At 37.5% G+C, this 17988-nt stretch overlaps 3 protein-coding genes across 5 annotated transcripts in view; 2 read left to right on the top strand and 1 right to left on the bottom strand.

Moving 5' to 3' along the window:
- Positions 1-17308, top strand: part of LOC104772645 (PWWP domain-containing protein 1) — a 94594-nt gene extending 77286 nt beyond the window's left edge. Inside the window, exons 2-4 of one of the 2 annotated variants that reach the window (XM_087504746.1) lie at positions 13425-13618; positions 13695-14693; positions 15063-17308. In XM_087504746.1, coding sequence (XP_087360872.1) covers positions 13706-14693; positions 15063-17113 — 3039 coding nt within the window. In that variant the 5' untranslated portion in view covers positions 13425-13618; positions 13695-13705 and the 3' untranslated portion in view covers positions 17114-17308. Of the gene's footprint in view, positions 1-13424; positions 14694-15062 lie in introns of both variants that reach the window. The other variant, XM_087504745.1, reaches the window with a different exon arrangement.
- On the top strand, positions 424-5667 carry LOC104771200 (acyl-CoA-binding domain-containing protein 5). Of its 2 annotated transcripts, none has more exons than XM_010495692.3 (18): positions 424-765; positions 1096-1166; positions 1539-1602; positions 1692-1763; positions 1977-2168; positions 2266-2343; positions 2503-2613; positions 2723-2789; positions 2878-2939; positions 3185-3324; positions 3503-3629; positions 3705-3819; positions 3992-4080; positions 4189-4272; positions 4349-4534; positions 4653-4799; positions 5025-5084; positions 5234-5667. In XM_010495692.3, the coding sequence occupies exons 1-18, from the start codon at positions 592-594 to the stop codon at positions 5411-5413; spliced, it is 2019 nt and encodes a 672-aa protein (XP_010493994.1). In that variant the 5' UTR covers positions 424-591; the 3' UTR covers positions 5414-5667. The 2 variants fall into 2 exon arrangements, with proteins under 2 accessions (XP_010493994.1, XP_010493996.1); XM_010495694.3 differs by having other exon boundaries at positions 528-765; positions 1546-1602.
- LOC104772647 (eukaryotic translation initiation factor 3 subunit B) lies at positions 8817-13301 on the bottom strand. Its single transcript, XM_087504749.1, has 12 exons — positions 13094-13301; positions 12509-12645; positions 11961-12198; positions 11630-11776; positions 11197-11325; positions 10962-11090; positions 10790-10873; positions 10585-10709; positions 10278-10476; positions 9638-10170; positions 9437-9545; positions 8817-9343 (listed from the first exon to the last, which is right to left on the bottom strand). The coding sequence occupies exons 2-12, from the start codon at positions 12616-12618 to the stop codon at positions 9005-9007; spliced, it is 2142 nt and encodes a 713-aa protein (XP_087360875.1). The 5' UTR covers positions 12619-12645; positions 13094-13301; the 3' UTR covers positions 8817-9004.
- Positions 17309-17988: the final 680 nt, after the last annotated feature.

Genomic DNA, 17988 nt, shown 5'->3' with positions numbered 1-17988 from the left:
ACCGACATATAATTTTGTTCTACTTGTAAAATCTAAACCCTAACCATCCCATTTGTGAATCCAAACCGACATATAATTTCATTCTAATTGTAAAATCTAAATCCTAACCACCTCATTTGTAAACCCAAACCGACATATAATTTCGTTTTAGTTGTAAAATCTAAACCCTAACCACTTCATTTGTAAACCCAAACCGACATATAATTTTATTCTAATTTTAAAAATCTAAACCAATCCAATATTTAAATTTCCTTAATTAAAAGTATACAGAATTTGTTTCCTTAATTTGATTTGCTTTTTAATTTAATTTTGATTTATTTTTTAAATGAAATATTAAATGGAAAATTCTGATTGGCTGAGAGAAAAGGGGGTGAATGGAGAGGTTCACCCCTAGTGGTGAACCTAAGTATTTTTCTTACTTCTGTCTTTGTTCATAAAATAAAACAAAAGACGCTAATTAATAGCAACATGTCCTTGGTGTTCTTGACGCTAATAATATATAAACAAAGACGCTGATTAATAGTAGTGAAACTGTTGCTTTTTTTTTTCTTTTGGCTTCTTCTTCAAATCTCCTCCGATCAACGGAACAAAATGGCTCACATGGTGAGAGCGAGCTCTGGCCTTTCTTACCCGGAGAGATTCTACACCGCCGCATCTTACGTCGGCCTCGTCGACGGATCTCAATCTTCGTCGTCGTTGAAACAACAACTCAGCTCCAAATTCTCCAACGATACCGCTTTGCTTCTCTACGCGTTGCACCAGCAGGTCCGTCGATCCCAATTCCCAAAAAAAAACAGAGAGAGATCTGCTGATTTTAAACCAATTTTGCAACAAAATAGATATGAATCAAATGTTGGTACTATCTCTAGACGAAAATGCTGACATAGAAATGGAACAATTAATACAAGTGATTTTACTTGGGAGTTGATCCCACATTGCTATGAATGAAAATCTCAGGGTCGTATAATTGTTGTTGGCAAATCCACTGGTTCTTGGTGAAGAAGATGAGAATTTATTGATCATCCTTGTGATAAAAAGATGCTTTACTAATTTTGATTTTTGAAAATTTTTTTGCCTTGACATGTAATTAAACAGGCTACGCTAGGACCTTGCAGTATTCCAAAACCTAGTGCGTGGAATCCTGTAGAGCTAAGCAAATGGAAAAGGTTAGTTTCCCTTCTTTTTGTCTCTGTCAAACAATAACTCTGCTATCTTGAGTACAAGGATTAAAATGTCTAATGAATTTAGGGCTACAGAAACAAGTATTGTAGATGTAAGATGTTAGAGAGTATGTAGAAATGTGGGACTTAGTATTTCCATCCAAGGGGGATAAATGAAACAGCTACCTTGATTTTAGCATGCATGCAAATTGCTGGTGAGACATCTCAGGGAAACTCATATTCTTAGAGAATGCCATTATAAAAAAAGAGACATATCTACATTGCTGACTTCGTTTCCTTTTAAGGATATCTTCTATGAAAAGTAAGCACAGAACGTGGTCCTTGTAAATTTTCTAAATAGAAGTACATGTTTACTAGTTGGCAGGGGCTTGGAACCATGCCCTCCATTGAGGCAATGCGTCTCTTTGTGAAAATCTTAGAGGTAACCAACAGAGGATTTTTATGCTCATTTCTCTTTAACTTGTTGATCATAGGCTAATTTCTTCTTATTTCTCACTTGTATGTAAAAAGGAAGAAGATCCTGGTTGGTATCCAAGGGTATCTAACTCTGTTTCAGAGCCTGTTGTAGAATTCCAAATCAATGTGAGTTCTGGATCCCAAATCAAGCACTTTCATCTCACCTACACATAGGATCTAATTTCAGTTTTTGTATGAATTGCTACCAAGATACCAATGCCTTGTCTGAATTGTTTGATCCTTGTATATAACACCATTCTATGTCTCGGTTCAAGCTTGTCTTTCCTTTCCTAAAGAGAAGTATCTTACTCATTTACTAAATTGATTCTCTGTCCGCAGAGCACAAAGGCTGAGCCTAGTTTTGAGAGTGGAACTTCATTTGGTGAGACAAAGACGATTTCTACCGAGGATGGGCGCTTGACGGAAACCCAAGATAAAGATATTGTTTTGGAAGACTCAAATACTGTTTCTGTGTATAATCAGTGGACTGCACCACCAACATCAGGTCAGCCACCAAAAGCTCGGTATGAGGTAATACTTGATTTCACTCTGTCGTGTAACATGCAAGAAAACGATCTTTCCATGTATCTTCTCTCTTTCTAATTCTTGTTTATTATATTCGTTGCAGCATGGAGCAGCGGTTATTCAAGACAAGATGTATATATATGGTGGAAACTACAACGGGCGTTATCTAGGTGATCTTCATGTAAGCAACTAATAGCGTTCTTTTTGACAGCAGTTACTGGTCTATTGAGATAATTGGTTTCATTTTTACCTACCTTCGAGAACCTTGTCCCATTATTTTTGTGGTACGTCTGCTGACAATTCGGAAGTATGTCTTCTGTGAATGTTGTTTCTAATACAGGTTCTAGATTTAAAAAAATGGACTTGGTCAAGAGCTGAAACCAAGGTTGTGACTGAATCACAGGAAACTTCATCTCCAGCAAAACTAACTCACTGTGCTGGTCATTCTTTGGTTAGTATTTTAACTTGCATTTTTGTTTTCGAGCCTTGAAATATATCATGGGCAGGTTTGGAGAACAGTACAGTTCTTTCCTCACGCTGGCCTTCTTTGTTTGTCATAGATACCATGGGAAAACAAGCTTTTGTCTGTCGGTGGTCATACAAAGGATCCTTTAGAATTCATGATAGGTAAGAGTTAAAAAACACTTTTTAGTAAGTTATTCTCTGGAGGATACAATTCTTGTATATCAGTTTTTCTTCTGTTTTCTCATCTCAGTGAAGATATTTGATCTGCATAGCTGTTCATGGTCAATCTTAAAGACATACGGGAAGCCACCGGTAAATACTTATTTTCTCCATACTTATATGGGTTATATTCCGATGTAGTAGTAAAACTTTTTGAGAACATCTGGAAGAGAAAATGAAAAGTTGCTCTCCTTCGTCCTTCGTCATATATTCATGTATTAAGTTGCATTCTGAACCCAATTTATTGATCTCCTTAATGATATAGGAAATTGAGCATGTACTTTAGCTGCTAAAATTGATACTACTTTTATCATTCTCTCTCTTTCTTTTGCTCGCAGATTTCGCGTGGAGGTCAGTCAGCGACCCTTGTGGGAAAAAGCTTGGTGATATTTGGTGGCCAGGATGCAAAGAAATCGCTTCTGAACGATTTGCATATACTTCATCTAGATACCATGACCTGGGATGAGATAGATGCCGTGTAAGATCTTATGAAGCTTCTGCATTTTATTCTCACTTTTGAATAAGTTAGGTCTGTTTGAAGGTTAGATTATAAATTCAGGAAGTGGAAATTTTATAAAGCTGCCAACTAACTACAATTCATATCTTAGTTATCAATGAAAGATCAGCAGTTGAATTAAAGTGCTGCCAATTTGCAGGGGTTCTCCTCCAACTCCAAGGTCTGATCATGCTGCTGCAGTGCACGCTGAGCGTTACCTTCTAATCTTTGGTGGAGGATCACAAGCAACTTGTTTTGATGATCTGCACGTCCTTGATCTGCAAACCGTATGGCAAGCTTCTTTTGTTTTAATTAGTAACGTTCTTTATCAGATTTTTGACAGATTCTGTTCCATTTTATAGATGGAGTGGTCAAAACATACACAACAAGGTGAAGCACCAACTCCACGTGCTGGACACGCTGGTGTGACAATTGGGGAAAATTGGTATATTGTTGGTGGTGGAGATAACAAAAGCGGCATGTTTCTACATTTTTTCCTTCGAAAACTCTCTCTTCCCTGCGTTTTGATCTCTGCATGTTGCTCTTTATGTTACATAGTGGAACTTTTTCCTGGGGAAAAGCTTGATAGTTGTTTCGTTTTCTTTGTACAGTGTGATTAATTGTGACTCTTCCTGGTACTTTGCCACAGGGGCATCTGAGACTGTTGTATTAAATATGTCAACTCTTGCGTGGTCAGTAGTCACTTCAGTTCAAGGACGTGTACCTCTTGCTAGCGAGGTAGTTAAAAAAAAAAACACCACCTATTTCATTTTTCCCATATAAGAAGTCTCGGAACACTTCATTTGTGATTTCCTTTTCAAGCTGCAAATGTTCCTTTGATGATAGGGATTGAGTTTAGTTGTGAGCTCATACAATGGCGAAGATGTAATCGTCGCTTTTGGTGGATACAATGGAAGTTACAACAACGAGGTACCCATAAATACATTTTGTCCTGATTTGGTTTATAACTCGGTTGTTAATTCTCTTTTTTTTTTTTGTGAATCAGGTGAATGTTTTCAAACCAAGCCACAAATCAAGCTTGAAATCCAAAATTATGGGAGCTTCTCCTGTGCCAGATACTTTTTCTGCTGTTAATAACGCTACAACTAGAGATATTGAGTCTGAGATTGAGGTGAGCCAAGAAAGCAGAGTAAGGGAAATTGTCATGGATAATGTTAACTCTAGATCAAAGGTATCTTTCTCGTCAGATTTTTCTCAGTGTGAATATCAAAATAGACTAAGATGATCACAAATTCACATTGCATCTCTTATTTTTCTTCTTTGTATTTTGGATACTACTAAATCGTTAGGTTGAAGGAAAAAGTGAACTCATTATCACAGTCCTTAAATCAGAGAAGGGAGAACTGGAAGCATCACTCAACAAAGAGAAGATACAAACTCTCCAACTAAAGGAAGAGTTAGCCGAGATAGACACACGGAATACAGAGCTGTATAAGGTAACAATATTATTATTACCTTCATGAATCTCTCTTGTCCTTTCTTTTTTTTCTACAAAATCTAAAAAGCCAACAGAACACAATCATGTAATTGATTTTCTGAAAACTGGTTCTTACCGAGACTAATGTGTAAACAGACATTACTAGTAAGCAAGATGTATGAGTTGAGAATTTCTTGGAGAATTTTTTTTTGTTGTGTCAACATTTTTGGTATTTCATCTATAGGAAGTTCAATCTGTGCGAAGTCAACTTGCAGCAGAACAATCAAGGTGTTTCAAACTAGAGGTATCTAGACCTTTCACTTAGAAACGTCAACTTTTCTTTCCATTTTATAGGCCAAATCGTAAGTTCCGGATTTGATATTTGAACCTCGAGATGGTGAAACATTCCTCTGATCCCATGTTGACCAAATCCTAACAAAACTCGGTCCGCAGGTTGAAGTTGCAGAGGTAAGACAAAAGCTTCAGAATATGGAAACACTTCAAAAGGAACTCGAACTCCTCCAACGTCAAAGAGCCGTTGCGTCTGAACAAGCTGCTGCCACGAACGCCAAACAACAGAGCTCAGGTGGCGTCTGGGGTTGGCTTGCTGGAACTCCTCCGCCTAAAACATGATTCTCCATGAATTTTTTTTTGTTTCCGGTACTTCTTCTTTTGTCATTTCTAATCTCTTATTCAATATCAGTCTTTACTTTTAGAAAAGTTAAAAAAATTAAAGTGTCTCCTTCTCCGGCATGGATGGTTCTTACTGAAACTAAGTTCTAAATAGGTCAAACTAAGTTATGTATATGCTCTGCTGATTTGTGTGTAGTTCTGTTACTGTTACTGTTATTGTATTGGTAATTAATATAGCATTTAGTAGGGAAAAATGCCTATTTTTACACTCCTCGATTTCAATCGAGTGTTTTCATATACAAACAAATCAACAGTGCGTATTCCAAAACTAACAATCAAAAAATTCAAATAAGCTACCTGAACTTTTTTATAATAGTGCTTATTAACACAGTTCATTCTACTGACTAGATAAGATGCCCAACGTGACAATGATGTGGCATCGAAATAGTATGTTTTAGAAACACAATAGTCCCAAACATGCTCAAACCACGAAACTTTTACATCTCGTTTACAAAACCGAAACAAAAGAAAAGTACTTAGAAATTTACTTTATTTCATTTGGTAAAGTATTGGTTTATGTCCGTCAGATACGCACCGGTGAATCTCACTAAATGTTAAAAGTTAAAACAAACGATTTTGCGTTCTTTAAAATTTTGAATCCCCAAAGGCCAAAAACACGTCGTTATTATTAATGTTCATGTAGTTATTTGATTTTTTTTGATTGTTCAGTTTGGAATACGCACTATTGATCCGTTCGTTTATGAAAACGCACGATCAAAATTGTTCACTGTGAAATATAACCTTTTCCCGCATTTAGTACCACCATACTTCATCAACTATTTGTCTTGTTAACTTCTACAACTTGGTAAATATAATGCCTGGACTATGGAGTAATAACAATATTACATAGCAATATTAATAATTGTGTATGCCACTAATCATCTGACTCATCACCGTTAAATAGCTAATTAATATTGTTTAATCAAATGTTGAAATTAGCTATATTTGACATAGTTTAGGTTTAAATTTTGACTTTTTTGATATCTTAGGTTGATTTATACAAGGTATTTGGGTTTGGAAAAAACGTTATACAAATTAGTTTAGATTTTTTTTAATTGTCTTTCCCCATCTTACCATAATAATACTATCCTCACTAAAATCATTGGTGGTGTGGCTCATCAGCAAGAGCACCACCTCTTATAAATACCCTATGAAAATCCCCAGTTATACCATATTCAACATTTTTCATAGTAGATTTCTTGAGCTGATAAACATAAACCATGCATATTAGTCTTTTTTACCTAATCATTATCAAGACAAGTGCTCCTCCAGTTATGCTTGCAATGATTATGTCTACAGTCACTCCATTGTCTCTTGACTTGTGTCTGAACAGCTTATTTATAGGTCTGTAAATGACTTTTACATGTACTAGAAGCTTTGTTATTTCGCATGTGATTAATGTGATTGCATTCCCTACCTTTCGAGTTACAGTATGGTTAGTATATTCTTACCCATTAACAACCACACAAAAGGAGAAAATGATGAAGATAATCAAATTCATCGTACTTATCAAAAACAAAGTTGTAGTGTGTCAATTGTGATCATTTTTACTATATAAAAGAGATGGAAATAGTAAGTAATGTGAGTTAATTTTTCATCATATCATATTGTTACTTTCCTTTTTTTTGTAGTTGGTAATTACTATCCGTTTATTTTGTTTTAGCATCTTAATTTTTGAATATGATTTTTTTTTTTTTAACTTATGTTTTGTTCATATTTTTCTTATGTTTTTCTTGATTTTTGCTTACTTTTGATCAATTTTTTTTCTTTTGATTATTTAATTATTTTCAGTAACAGTAACAGTAGAAGTGTACTCACTGAAATTCATTCAAAGAATCACCTGTTTTAGATGTATATCAGTCAAATAATTTTTTTTTTTTTTAAGACTATCAGTCAAATTAATACAATCAAATATATTATTGAAAATTAAAAGAACATCAGTGTCCTATTTTTCAATTCTTTCTTTCTTCTTTTTACATTTCTATTTTATGGATAAAATTTAATAAGAAATAAAATATATGTGCATTGTCGTATCACTAATATAATAAACCTAAAACAATTCGCTATTAGCACAAAAGTGTGCAAAAAGCTATTTACTTGAACTATGTAATGTTTTTAAAACCAGCCGCTCAATTTAATATCACAATAAAGAACCCAAGCCAAAATATTTGAAAACAAACTTAATATTAAAAACCTAGTAAAAATGTATAAAAACGGAAAAGTGTGATGAAAAAGAAAAATCTTAATGTACCAAAATTGTTGAAAAATATTCCTACTTGGCTTGTGCTGAATTAAAAATTTCTAAGTTTAATTGACTTTTCTTTAAAATCATCACATTTCGTTGAATTTGCCAAATAAAACATGTTGATAAGTCAATCAACGCTAACAAAGTAACAATATTCGTTAAACTGCAAAACGACATTGTTTTGCATTAAAAAAACATAAAAAAGGTGCGAAACAACAATAAGTAACTTGGTTTTTTTTTTTTGCAAGAAAACGTGAGACTGATGAAAGTCGTCGTGGAGAGAGAGTAATCTTTGTTTGAAATCATGAAACTTGTGAGTAATGTGTACATGTATTTTGTTGCTTATACTTATTGTTGTTTTGTGAATACAGTGGAGTCAAAAGTGAGCTGCAGGAACTTAAATTTAACTTTCAGAAGGTTAAAGAACAGAATCTGCTACTTGAGCTGCAGGAACTTAAATTTAACTTTCAGAAGGTTAAAGAACAGAATCTGCTACTTGCCCAGGCAAACACTCGTTTATTGCGGTACATTTCATCTTTGTGTGGTTCAATTGGAAATTATTTTGGGAATTCCATGGTAACAGTGTGATTTCAAAGTTATTTTTCATTATTCTTTCCTGGCAAGGAGTTCAATACAAGCAAAGACCAAGATTACGGTTTAACGAAAATTGTTAGCATTGACTTAACTCCTAATTGCTCCATTTGGTAAAGTCAACGAAAATTAATGAAACAATTAGGTTTGCAATTCAATTCACTACAAGCAAACTTGATGGTGCTTTTTCATAGCTTTTGAGTATTTTATTTTAGTCGCTATAGAATGTTAGCACAAACAAATTTTACTCTGATTAAGCTTTGTTATATTAAAATATTTTGTTATAATAAGTCTTTGTTGTATTTGTGGCCTTAACCAAAATAAACTCGATAGTATTCCACCTCATAGGTTAGTAGAATGTAGAAAGTAGAGAACTTAATAATTTGTTCCCCCTCGTTAATGTAGAAAGTAGAGAACTTATTAATAGGTTAGTAGGGAACTTATTAAAACTCTGATAACATTTTAATTTGTTCCCCCTCGTTTACAAAAGTTTCATTACACCCCCGGTTTAAAATGCTTAATTAATCAATGAAATTGGAAACAAAGTGTAATGAAGAAAACTTAATTGATAACAACAAAAACTCTATCCAAGGAACCAAAAAGTCTCCATTTGATTTTTAGAGAGCGCAGATTAAATAAAACATACAAGAGATCCGAAGAACAATAAGAGAAGGCGACAAAAGATACCGAGAAACTTACATCGACTCTTGAACGATTTCCTCAGTTACATCAATAACATCCTCAAACTCAACTTCTTTGGCTTCATACTCATCTTCTTCCACATCACTAACTTCACCGTCCCGAAGACTTTGCCTCGCGAGTTTCTCCTCTTCATGCAGAGACTTCCATTGCATTACCCATTTCTCCCACTCTTCATTCAGTGCCTTCCTCTTCTCTCTGTCTTGTTCACTCAACAGCAAAGACACGTCCTGGTCCTCTGCCTCGTACTTCTTGCTGTACTTCTTCAGGTTCTTTGCTATCTCATCTTCCTTCTCCGCAGTCAAAAATGATGGCGGTCTTGGACGCCAAGCCAACTGTGTAAACCAACCATACACAAATAATTAGTTAGACATCAGAAAATGGATGATGCTTGTGTGAGTCCCGAGTATTTTTTTTTTGTTACATGCCTGGAAGAAATGATCCTTCAGAATCCGGTAAAGCAAATTCCCGTTGAAAGACCATATGGTGAACCCATTTTCCATCTCGTGGACTGATGTCACAGCAGTTGCAACATACCTTGGAAAATAAATGAAAAGAACAAAAATACATCAGCAGTTAGAACAAACAGAAACAACCAATGGGCTGGTTTAGTTTTAAGACAGTAATACCTTCCAGTCGGGTCCCATTCGATATCCGTGGCCATGAAGTGTTCAGCTGTGGCCATTGTCTCGAGCTCATCCACGTTGAAAAATTCAAGCTGGCCATTGAAACCCTTTAACCCAGCAAGAATTATGTACTTGCCTGTGGGCGACCAGAAGAGGGCATTGGCTTGTTTGGCCTTCAAAGTCCCGAGCTTCGAAACCCTTCCAGTGTTTTGTGCAGTCTTCATTGAATAGAAACTGACATCTGGTCTTGGTTGGTCACCATGAATTACAGCAAACCTGTGACCCTTGGGCTCCCAAGCGAAGGCAATGATCTTGTCGTTCTTGTTGTCCAGCTCAAGAACCTCAATGGGAATATCCCTTTCTTTGATACGGAAAAGCTCAAATCCAGAGTATGTGCTCTTCTTAGTTTTTGTGTATCGATCAACCTTGACAGCAAGATACTCTCCACTACTCTGCCAGTACATCTTGCAGTCACTCACACTGAAGAGATTCTTCTGCCTTAGCTCCACTTTGCTAGGGATTGAGACTAGAGCAACCTGCAAAAAAGGGATATCATAGGGTAAATATAACAAAACTGGCAGAGAACCGGAAACAGATTGATGATTCAGGGCTTTTCATTTACATAAGAAATATATAAACATACCTTGGCAGGTTGGTTTCCACCACCTTGTTCAGGAACAAACAATGAAAGGATGGAATCAGTAGGAGACCAGCAAATATCTACAACATTATCAACCTTCATGGATTTCTTGTCTATTAGGCTGAAAGTCTCGGTCTCATAAACAGAGATAGTGTTTTTGCTAAGCTTGGCAAAGTATTTATCATCTTTTCCACCAGCCCATCTGCAGAAAAAGTTTACAAGATATCATCAAATGTGCATTATAGTGGAAAAGAGGATAGATTTCGACTGTCTTATTTTTACGAAACTGACATGCAGCTAAAGAAATTACCTGAAAACAGGCCAAGAGGCACCAGCGACACCACCAGGTCCTCCAATTGAAAACTCATCAGCACTACCCTTAAAATCTCTCATCATCCTCCCGGTTCTCACATCAAAGACCTTAATCTCTACTTTCTGAAAATTTGACAGAAATCAGAATCCTTTGCTCATATACAAATAATAGTTGGGAAGAACAGAAGCAACGATGCACTCACACTTGCATCCCGCGGGTTGCTTGGTTCTTGGCTATGGTATGTTACCAGATATTTCTCACCTGGAGAGAAATCAACTAGTTTTACCTAAAACGGAAACACCAAAAGATGTCAATATTCAGACCAACAGAGAAAAACGGGAAGTACAAAGATAGCAATTAAAATAAAGTCAAACCATAGAATGCTGATAACGCATGAGACGCGTGAATGTATCAGCACCACCCCAAACAGCTGCTCCCTGCTTGTGAAGTGTAACAAGGTATGTACCTAGAGGAGACCACTGCACATAACTCTCTGTCCAATACTGCGTAGGAGGACAACATCGAATATTTCAGATGATGGTAACATAACATTACTCTAATCAGTCAAGTAATAAATAGCAGATATACAGGAAGATCTAAGTAACTTACAGGACGTTTATGAACAGGTTCGGGATTCTTCTGCCTAGCATCATTCCAGAAAACTTCTGTATCAGGGCCAGAACGAATGACGAGCTGGTCCCGGGCTTTTTCATCAGTAAGCCACTTTTGCAAATTTTCCTGAAAAATGAACACCATATAAGCAACGAGAACAAGCACCTCAAAAGACTGTATTGAATAACAAAATAAACATGCAACAACAGTTTCGGCGATTATAATTATTGATTAGTATACATCAAATGCGTAAACAGATCATAACTCTAATGCAACTGGCAAACACATGAAGTAACTGAATCAATCTGAGAAAAAACAAAATAAAGAAGTGATCACACAGAGATAGTGGAAGTTATTACAAGACAAGTTTTCAAGGTACAAGGGGAATTAGAAACACTGCCGTCAGTAGTATGATGAAAAGTAAACGTACCCCAGGGACATACGGCCTGGCCTGAGGAGGCTCCCACTCCTCCTTCACATTCATCAACCTGTCGAAATCATCGAACATGTTTACAGCAAAGATGTGAGACTTGTCCAACTTGTAGCCATGAGACTTTTCCTTAGCGTTTTGTGCTTCCTGCATTGAGACAAACTATTAGCAAAGCTCGACAAGTTAACATAGAGACGAAGCTATCCTTGAGAACAAATAAGTTCTATTAAGAAACATAAAGTATTCAAACATATGAGGCCTACATTATTATTGCTTGAGAACAAATTAAACAGATAGATTAAGCTAATTAAACTGCTTGTAGATAAATAACCTGAGGGGAATTGAACTCAATAAAACAGTAGCCCAATGTCATCTTGGTAACGGGATCAACAGGCATCCACAGACCATTCTCCTTGATCACACCTATCTGGTTGTAAATTTTCTTGACAACACCTTCAAGTTTCTCAAACTTCTCCTTGGGAACAACAGGGAGGTGATCAACCACGATAATGTTACCGAATCCAGTGTCGAATTCTGACTGGTCATCGTGGTAAACAGCTTCATCATCACTACAACCACCACACACCAAAAAAATAAGGTATATAACGAATTAGTTGCATTGTTCATACGTTCTAAAATAATCTGTATAAGCAAGAATGAGCTTTGCACCATAAAGCTAGAGATAAAACCGATTCAGACTATGACTAAAATACACCAAATTTTAAAAAATATCTAATAGCAAAAGGCCTAGAGAGCATTCATTCATCCCATTGTATAAACACAAGATTAGAATTAGGATTCACAAATTTCAAACATTCTAGAAAAACAAAGCAGGAGGAGATATGAAAAACTAGAGAGATGTAATGGAAAATCTCTCACCTCTCGATCCCAAAGTCTTGTCCAGGAGGAAGTTGGATGGAATCAATATTAACCTGAGACCAATCAATTCCTAGCTTAGCCGCTCGGGCATCAATATCAAGCACCTCCATGCTTCCAAAACTTAGATCCAAAAAAATCTGCCAAAGAGAGAGAGAGAGAGAGAGAGATAGAGAGTAATCAGTCTTTTAACACATTTCAACTTAAATCAGATAAACATATATGAAAATCCAAATCAATGTGAAAAAAAAAAAAAAAAAAAAAAAAAAAAAATCTGTCTTTGGAGCTAGTTTGTCCCTAACCTAAACTGAAGGCATTGAAACAGCAAACTAGCAATGTCCTAATAATAAGTTCAAAGGGAATCAAAGACTGAAACTTTCAATCACAACGCTCCCCACTCAGTGTATCTAGAAACCAAAGCACAAACCCCTTGTAACAAGTTCCTAAGCTTATAGAAGAAACCAGAAACTATACCCCCTAGTTATTATTATTTAATCCAGAAGACCAACAAGATGTGAAAATGGCAAAAATTTCTCAAGGCTCATCTTTTCAAGCTAGAGAACAACGAATCATGGATAAGAAACGTACCCTATAGAGATAAAGCTGACAGCAAAATCAAAGAAGAAGAGATTGAAGCTGATGAGATTCGTAGGAGAAAAAAAAAAAAAAAAGATTGAAGTCGGCGCTTGTAAGGAAGAAGAAGGATGCGATTGTTTCAGGTTTTAGATCAAACGACGCCGTCTCACAGAGATACATACAAAACCCTACGTTTTAAGTGTACTGATATTTGGGTTTTAAACCCGGCCTTAACTTAACAGGCTTTTATATGTATTTTTATGGGCTGAGTTTAGCCTTTTTAACATCTAATTTAGTAGCTGTGTCTGTATCATCATCATCATCGACATCGTTCTCTCATCAGACTCATCAGATGATTTAGTTTCATTTTCTTGTGTCTTCTTGTCCAGAAACCAAAATTAAATACGGATAATAATAATCTCTGCTGCGTTAGGGTTCTTCTCGATTCGTAGTAACAACTCTCCATTGATTACTCTTTCGGTGATGAACGATGATGCTCAGATTACTCAACAAACGGATTCGATTCAGGATCCTAAGGTAACAACTCCTCCTAAAGATTCTGGTGTTGTTGATTCGAGCGGCGAAGCCATTAATGATGATGGTGATGCTGCAGCTTCCTTACCCATGGAGCTCGATTCGGCGGTTACAAATGATGCTAGGGTTTCCGAGAGTGAGAGATCGGAGAAAGATGGTCTCATAGGGAGTGAGGGATATGATATTAAAAGCGAGGATATTTTAACTGATAAGGATGATAGCTCTGAGCTTAAACAAGAAGATGAAAAAGAAGAAGAAGAAGAAGAAGAAGATGTGTCCGATGATCAGTCTAGTGAGCTTGGCTCCGACGCTGATGAGAAGACACTGGATTTGGAGAAGCGAGGAGTTACGGATTACAAGTCTCTCTTATCCGAGTTTGATGACTATGTTGCGAGTGAGAAAATGGGTTCTGGTGTATCGAGGGCATTGAGTTATGGGTTTCAAGTAGGAGATTTGGTTTGGGGAAAGGTAAAGTCTCATCCTTGGTGGCCTGGTCATATATTCAATGAAGCTTTTGCGTCTCCTTCTGTTCGTCGTATGAGGAGGATTGACCATGTTCTTGTTGCCTTCTTTGGGGATAGTAGTTATGGTTGGTTTGATCCTGCTGAGCTTATTCCCTTTGAACCCAATCTAGAGGAGAAATCTCAGCAGACTGTTTCTAAGCATTTTCTCAAGGCTGTTGAGGAAGCCATGGATGAGGCCTGTAGAAGGTCAGCTCTTGGCTTGACTTGTAAATGTCGGAATCCTTTTAACTTCAGGCCTAGTAACGTTGAGGATTATTTCGCTGTTGATGTGCCTGATTACGAGCTTCAAGCCGTTTACTCTGCTGACCAGATTAAGAATTCTAGGGATAAGTTTTCACCCCTTGAAGCCCTTTCGTTTGTGAAGCAATTGGCATTAGCCCCTCGAGACTATGATTCTGACGGTCTACAGTTTATGAAGAAGAAAGCAGTTGTTTGTGCTTTCCGCAAGGCAGTCTTCGAGGAGTTTGATGAAACCTATGCACAGGCCTTTGGGACCAAATCTGCTCGTACTTCAATGACTACTCTTGAACCTCATAATAGAGCACCGCCTCGAGGTATTGTCACTTTTCAGAAATCATCCATTTATGTGTAATCTTTGCTTTGTATGTATCATTTTACAAGGCAGGCTCGAAACAGCTAACATATGTGTTACAAAGATGTGAGACTTAGTGGTTTTGGTGACTTTTAGATCCTCTCTTCTCATGATTTTAGGATCCATGTCTTTGAAGTTGTATTCTTTACATTAGCATGCTTGAAAGAATCACGAACTTTCATTGATGTTGAACTCTGCATTGCAAGATATGGCCTAATAACCATTATGCGCCTCTTTCTACTATGGAGAGTCCTGCATACGTTTACCTTATATGCTTCATTGTTTATTTTCTTGGTGGTTGATGTGTTTTTCCAATTTCTCATGTTTCCAGCTCCCTTGAGTGGCCCACTGGTCATAGCAGAAACGCTAGGTGACTTGAAGAGTTCAAAAAAACCCACAAAGATTAACGACTCTAAAAAGCAAGACAAGTATCTTCTCAAACGAAGGGATGAAGCTGGTGATAAGTCTGCTCAATTTGGCCAAGGTGACGCAACTTCAGCAGCTTCTCATATCCATGGATTTGATGGACCTTTGGACGGGGATTTGGTGCTGCAGAGAAGAGCTCCAACGCTTCAAACTCCAATGAAAGATGAGCAGTCTGGGATTGTCAGCATGGATTTTGCCTCTTCAAGTGCAGCTATTCCTGGTACAGAATGTTCAGTTTCAAAGCTTCCTCGTGATGAAGAAAAGGGTTTAGCTGAAGAATCAAGGGAGAAAATGGTAGAAAGAACTGCTCTACCTCCAGAGCATGGGAAATCTGAAGCTATGGTGAGTCTTAAAGAAGAGGCTGGAACAGATCTAAAATCAGCTGGAACCTCTCTCCAGCCGCTGCTTGAGTCTCATACTTCAGCATCAAAAGGGAAGAGTTCCACAGGGTCTGTACTCAAGAAAGTCAAAGTTGCCAAACGATCTTCAACTGAAATGGGCTTGGAGAATTCTTCTTTAGAGCCAAAAAAGAAAAAGAAAAAGAAGAAAGAGCCTCAGTCTGACCATCCAGAGAAGAGAAAGTTTTTATCTTCTGGGGAAGCTGGGGCCAAGAAATTGTCCCAGCTTGGTTCAGCGCATTACCAATCCTATATGGAAGTCGATGTGCCGCAGCTGTTGAGTCATCTTCAAGATCTCTCTCTTGATCCTTTCAATGGCTCATCAGTTGCTTCTTTTGGAGTTGCTAGGAAATTTTTTCTCCGCTTCCGTTCACTTAATTACCAAAAGAGCTTGGCAATATCTTCCTCTGATGCTACTGTCGAAAATGCCAGAGACACGAAACCCTCAAAACCTGTCAAGACTCTGAAGAGAACTGAAGAGCCATCAAAAGCTGGAAAAAAACGTCTCTCTTCTGATCGTCAAGATGAAAACCCATCAGCTAAGAAGCTGAAGAAAACTAATCAGTTGAAATCAATGGCTTCTGAGAAGAAGATCAGTCGAGAAGCAAAGGATAATATAAAACCAGTTAGAGAGCAAAGCAGTGCGGTACAAGCAAAAGCAGGCAGAGCTCAAACCGGGAAGAAACCGGCTCCATCAGTTAAGGTGGTTGAGCCCACAATGCTGGTCATGAAATTCCCACCTGACACATCTCTCCCTTCAGCTGCATTGTTAAAAGCAAGGTTTGGTCGCTTCGGGCTGTTAGATCAGTCCGCCATTAGGGTTTTCTGGAAATCATCGACCTGCCGTGTTGTCTTTCTGTACAAAGCCGATGCACAAACTGCTTTTCGATATGCAACAGGAAACAACTCTCTATTTGGAAACGTGAACGTAAAGTACTTTCTTCGTGATGTGGATGCTCCTAAAGCCGAGCCTCGTGAACCAGAAAACACAAAGGAAGATGATGAACCACAGAGCCAGCGGCTCGACGAAGCACCGCCACTTCACCAACCAATCTTACCACCACCAAACGTCAACCTCAAATCCTGCTTGAAGAAACCAGTTGATGACCCGAGCAGTAGTAGTAACAATGGAAATGGTAACCGGGGAAACGTAAGAGTCAAATTCATGTTAGGTGGTGAAGAAAACACGAGTAAAGCAACCACCGAGCCAACACCAGTCACAACAACCTCGAATAGAAACAGTGGACCTTCTTCATCTGTTGCTATGGAATTTGTTAGTAAGAAGTTTCAAAACATTGTTCATCATCAACAGCTTCCTCCTTCTACATTGCCTCCAATTCTTCCACTCCCTCCACAATACACAAAACCACAAGTTCCCATTAAACCAGTGGACCATGTGGAACCTCCGATGCCACCATTAGGAAACTTCCGTGGTCCGAGCCCAGCAGTTAGCGCTGGAGACATCTCTCAACAGATGCTAAACCTTTTGTCAAAATGCAACGAAGTTGTGGCTAACGTCACGGGCTTATTGGGCTACGTCCCTTACCATCCCTTGTAACAAAACGAAGCCCGTTGAGAGAAAATGAGTGTTTGTTTTGTTTTGGTGATCATATATTCTTATATTGTATGTTAGGTATTTAGTTTGATTCATGATTCGAAAATCATGTATTACAAAATTATAATGGATCTCTCTCCCTCTCCTTGTTCAATCTTTTTTGTATTGATTTGTTTTTAAGTTGTATGCTTTCATATTTTCTTGCTGAGCCATTTCCATTGTTCTGTTTTGTTATACGCTCTCGGCTCTGACTTCTCTTAAATCTACTTGCTGTTAACTAGGCCTGCCCAAATGGATATGCATGAAGGCTTGAAGCGAAATCATAGAAGAAAACAAAAGCCATAGAAAAAAAAAATGTAATCAGTAATCACATTCGGAAAACATACGATTTGATTTTATTGAAGAAGAAAAGAAAAAAAAAAAAGGAAGCCGACCAAACCGGACTAAAAGATCAATTTCAATTTTGAGCTTAATCAAGCAATAGTAACTCATCCGCTAGCAATCGTAACTCCTTGAAGCAATTTCCCCAACTCTTTATCCTTACTTATGGCTAAACAAAGATGACTAGCCTTTATCATGTTCTTCTTATTATCCATCGCTTCGTTCCCAGCTAGCTCAAGAATCTGATACCCAAAACACACCCACCAGACCTATAAATATCGCCTCAAAATAAAAATAAAAATAAGCCGACCAAACCGGACTAAAAGATCAATTTCAATTTCGATCAACGTGATATTGTGGTAGAAAGAGAGAGAGAGGGACACTTTTGGTACCAAACTCGAATCGAACACTTGGCCTCATCGAGCTTTGAGGGCTTAGACCAGTACACAACCAACTGGACAAGGCTCCATTTGGTGGTACAAGTCTCGCTTGATAAC

The sequence above is a fragment of the Camelina sativa genome, chromosome 20, assembly GCF_030686135.1.
Source record: "Camelina sativa cultivar CO46 ecotype springtype chromosome 20, ASM3068613v1".
In the NCBI taxonomy this organism is placed as follows: Eukaryota; Viridiplantae; Streptophyta; class Magnoliopsida; order Brassicales; family Brassicaceae; genus Camelina; species Camelina sativa.
The sequence above is the reverse complement of the archived record's forward strand: the minus strand, read 5'-3'. Positions and strand labels throughout refer to the sequence as shown.

What these genes read in the sequence shown, in the direction of transcription:
- LOC104771200 (XM_010495692.3), top strand. Translation starts at nt 592, where the DNA reads ATGGCTCACATGGTGAGAGCGAGCTCTGGCCTTTCTTACCCGGAGAGA. An exon ending in ATGTTAACTCTAGATCAAAG is followed by an intron (nt 4,535 to 4,652) that starts GTATCTTTCTCG and finishes CTAAATCGTTAG; the next exon opens with GTTGAAGGAAAAAGTGAACT. An exon ending in GGAATACAGAGCTGTATAAG is followed by an intron (nt 4,800 to 5,024) that starts GTAACAATATTA and finishes TTTCATCTATAG; the next exon opens with GAAGTTCAATCTGTGCGAAG.
- LOC104772647 (XM_087504749.1), bottom strand. Translation starts at nt 12,618, where the DNA reads ATGGAGGTGCTTGATATTGATGCCCGAGCGGCTAAGCTAGGAATTGAT. An exon ending in CCAGGCCGTATGTCCCTGGG is followed by an intron (nt 11,326 to 11,629) that starts GTACGTTTACTT and finishes TTCATTTTTCAG; the next exon opens with GAAAATTTGCAAAAGTGGCT. An exon ending in AACCTGTTCATAAACGTCCT is followed by an intron (nt 11,091 to 11,196) that starts GTAAGTTACTTA and finishes CCTCCTACGCAG; the next exon opens with TATTGGACAGAGAGTTATGT.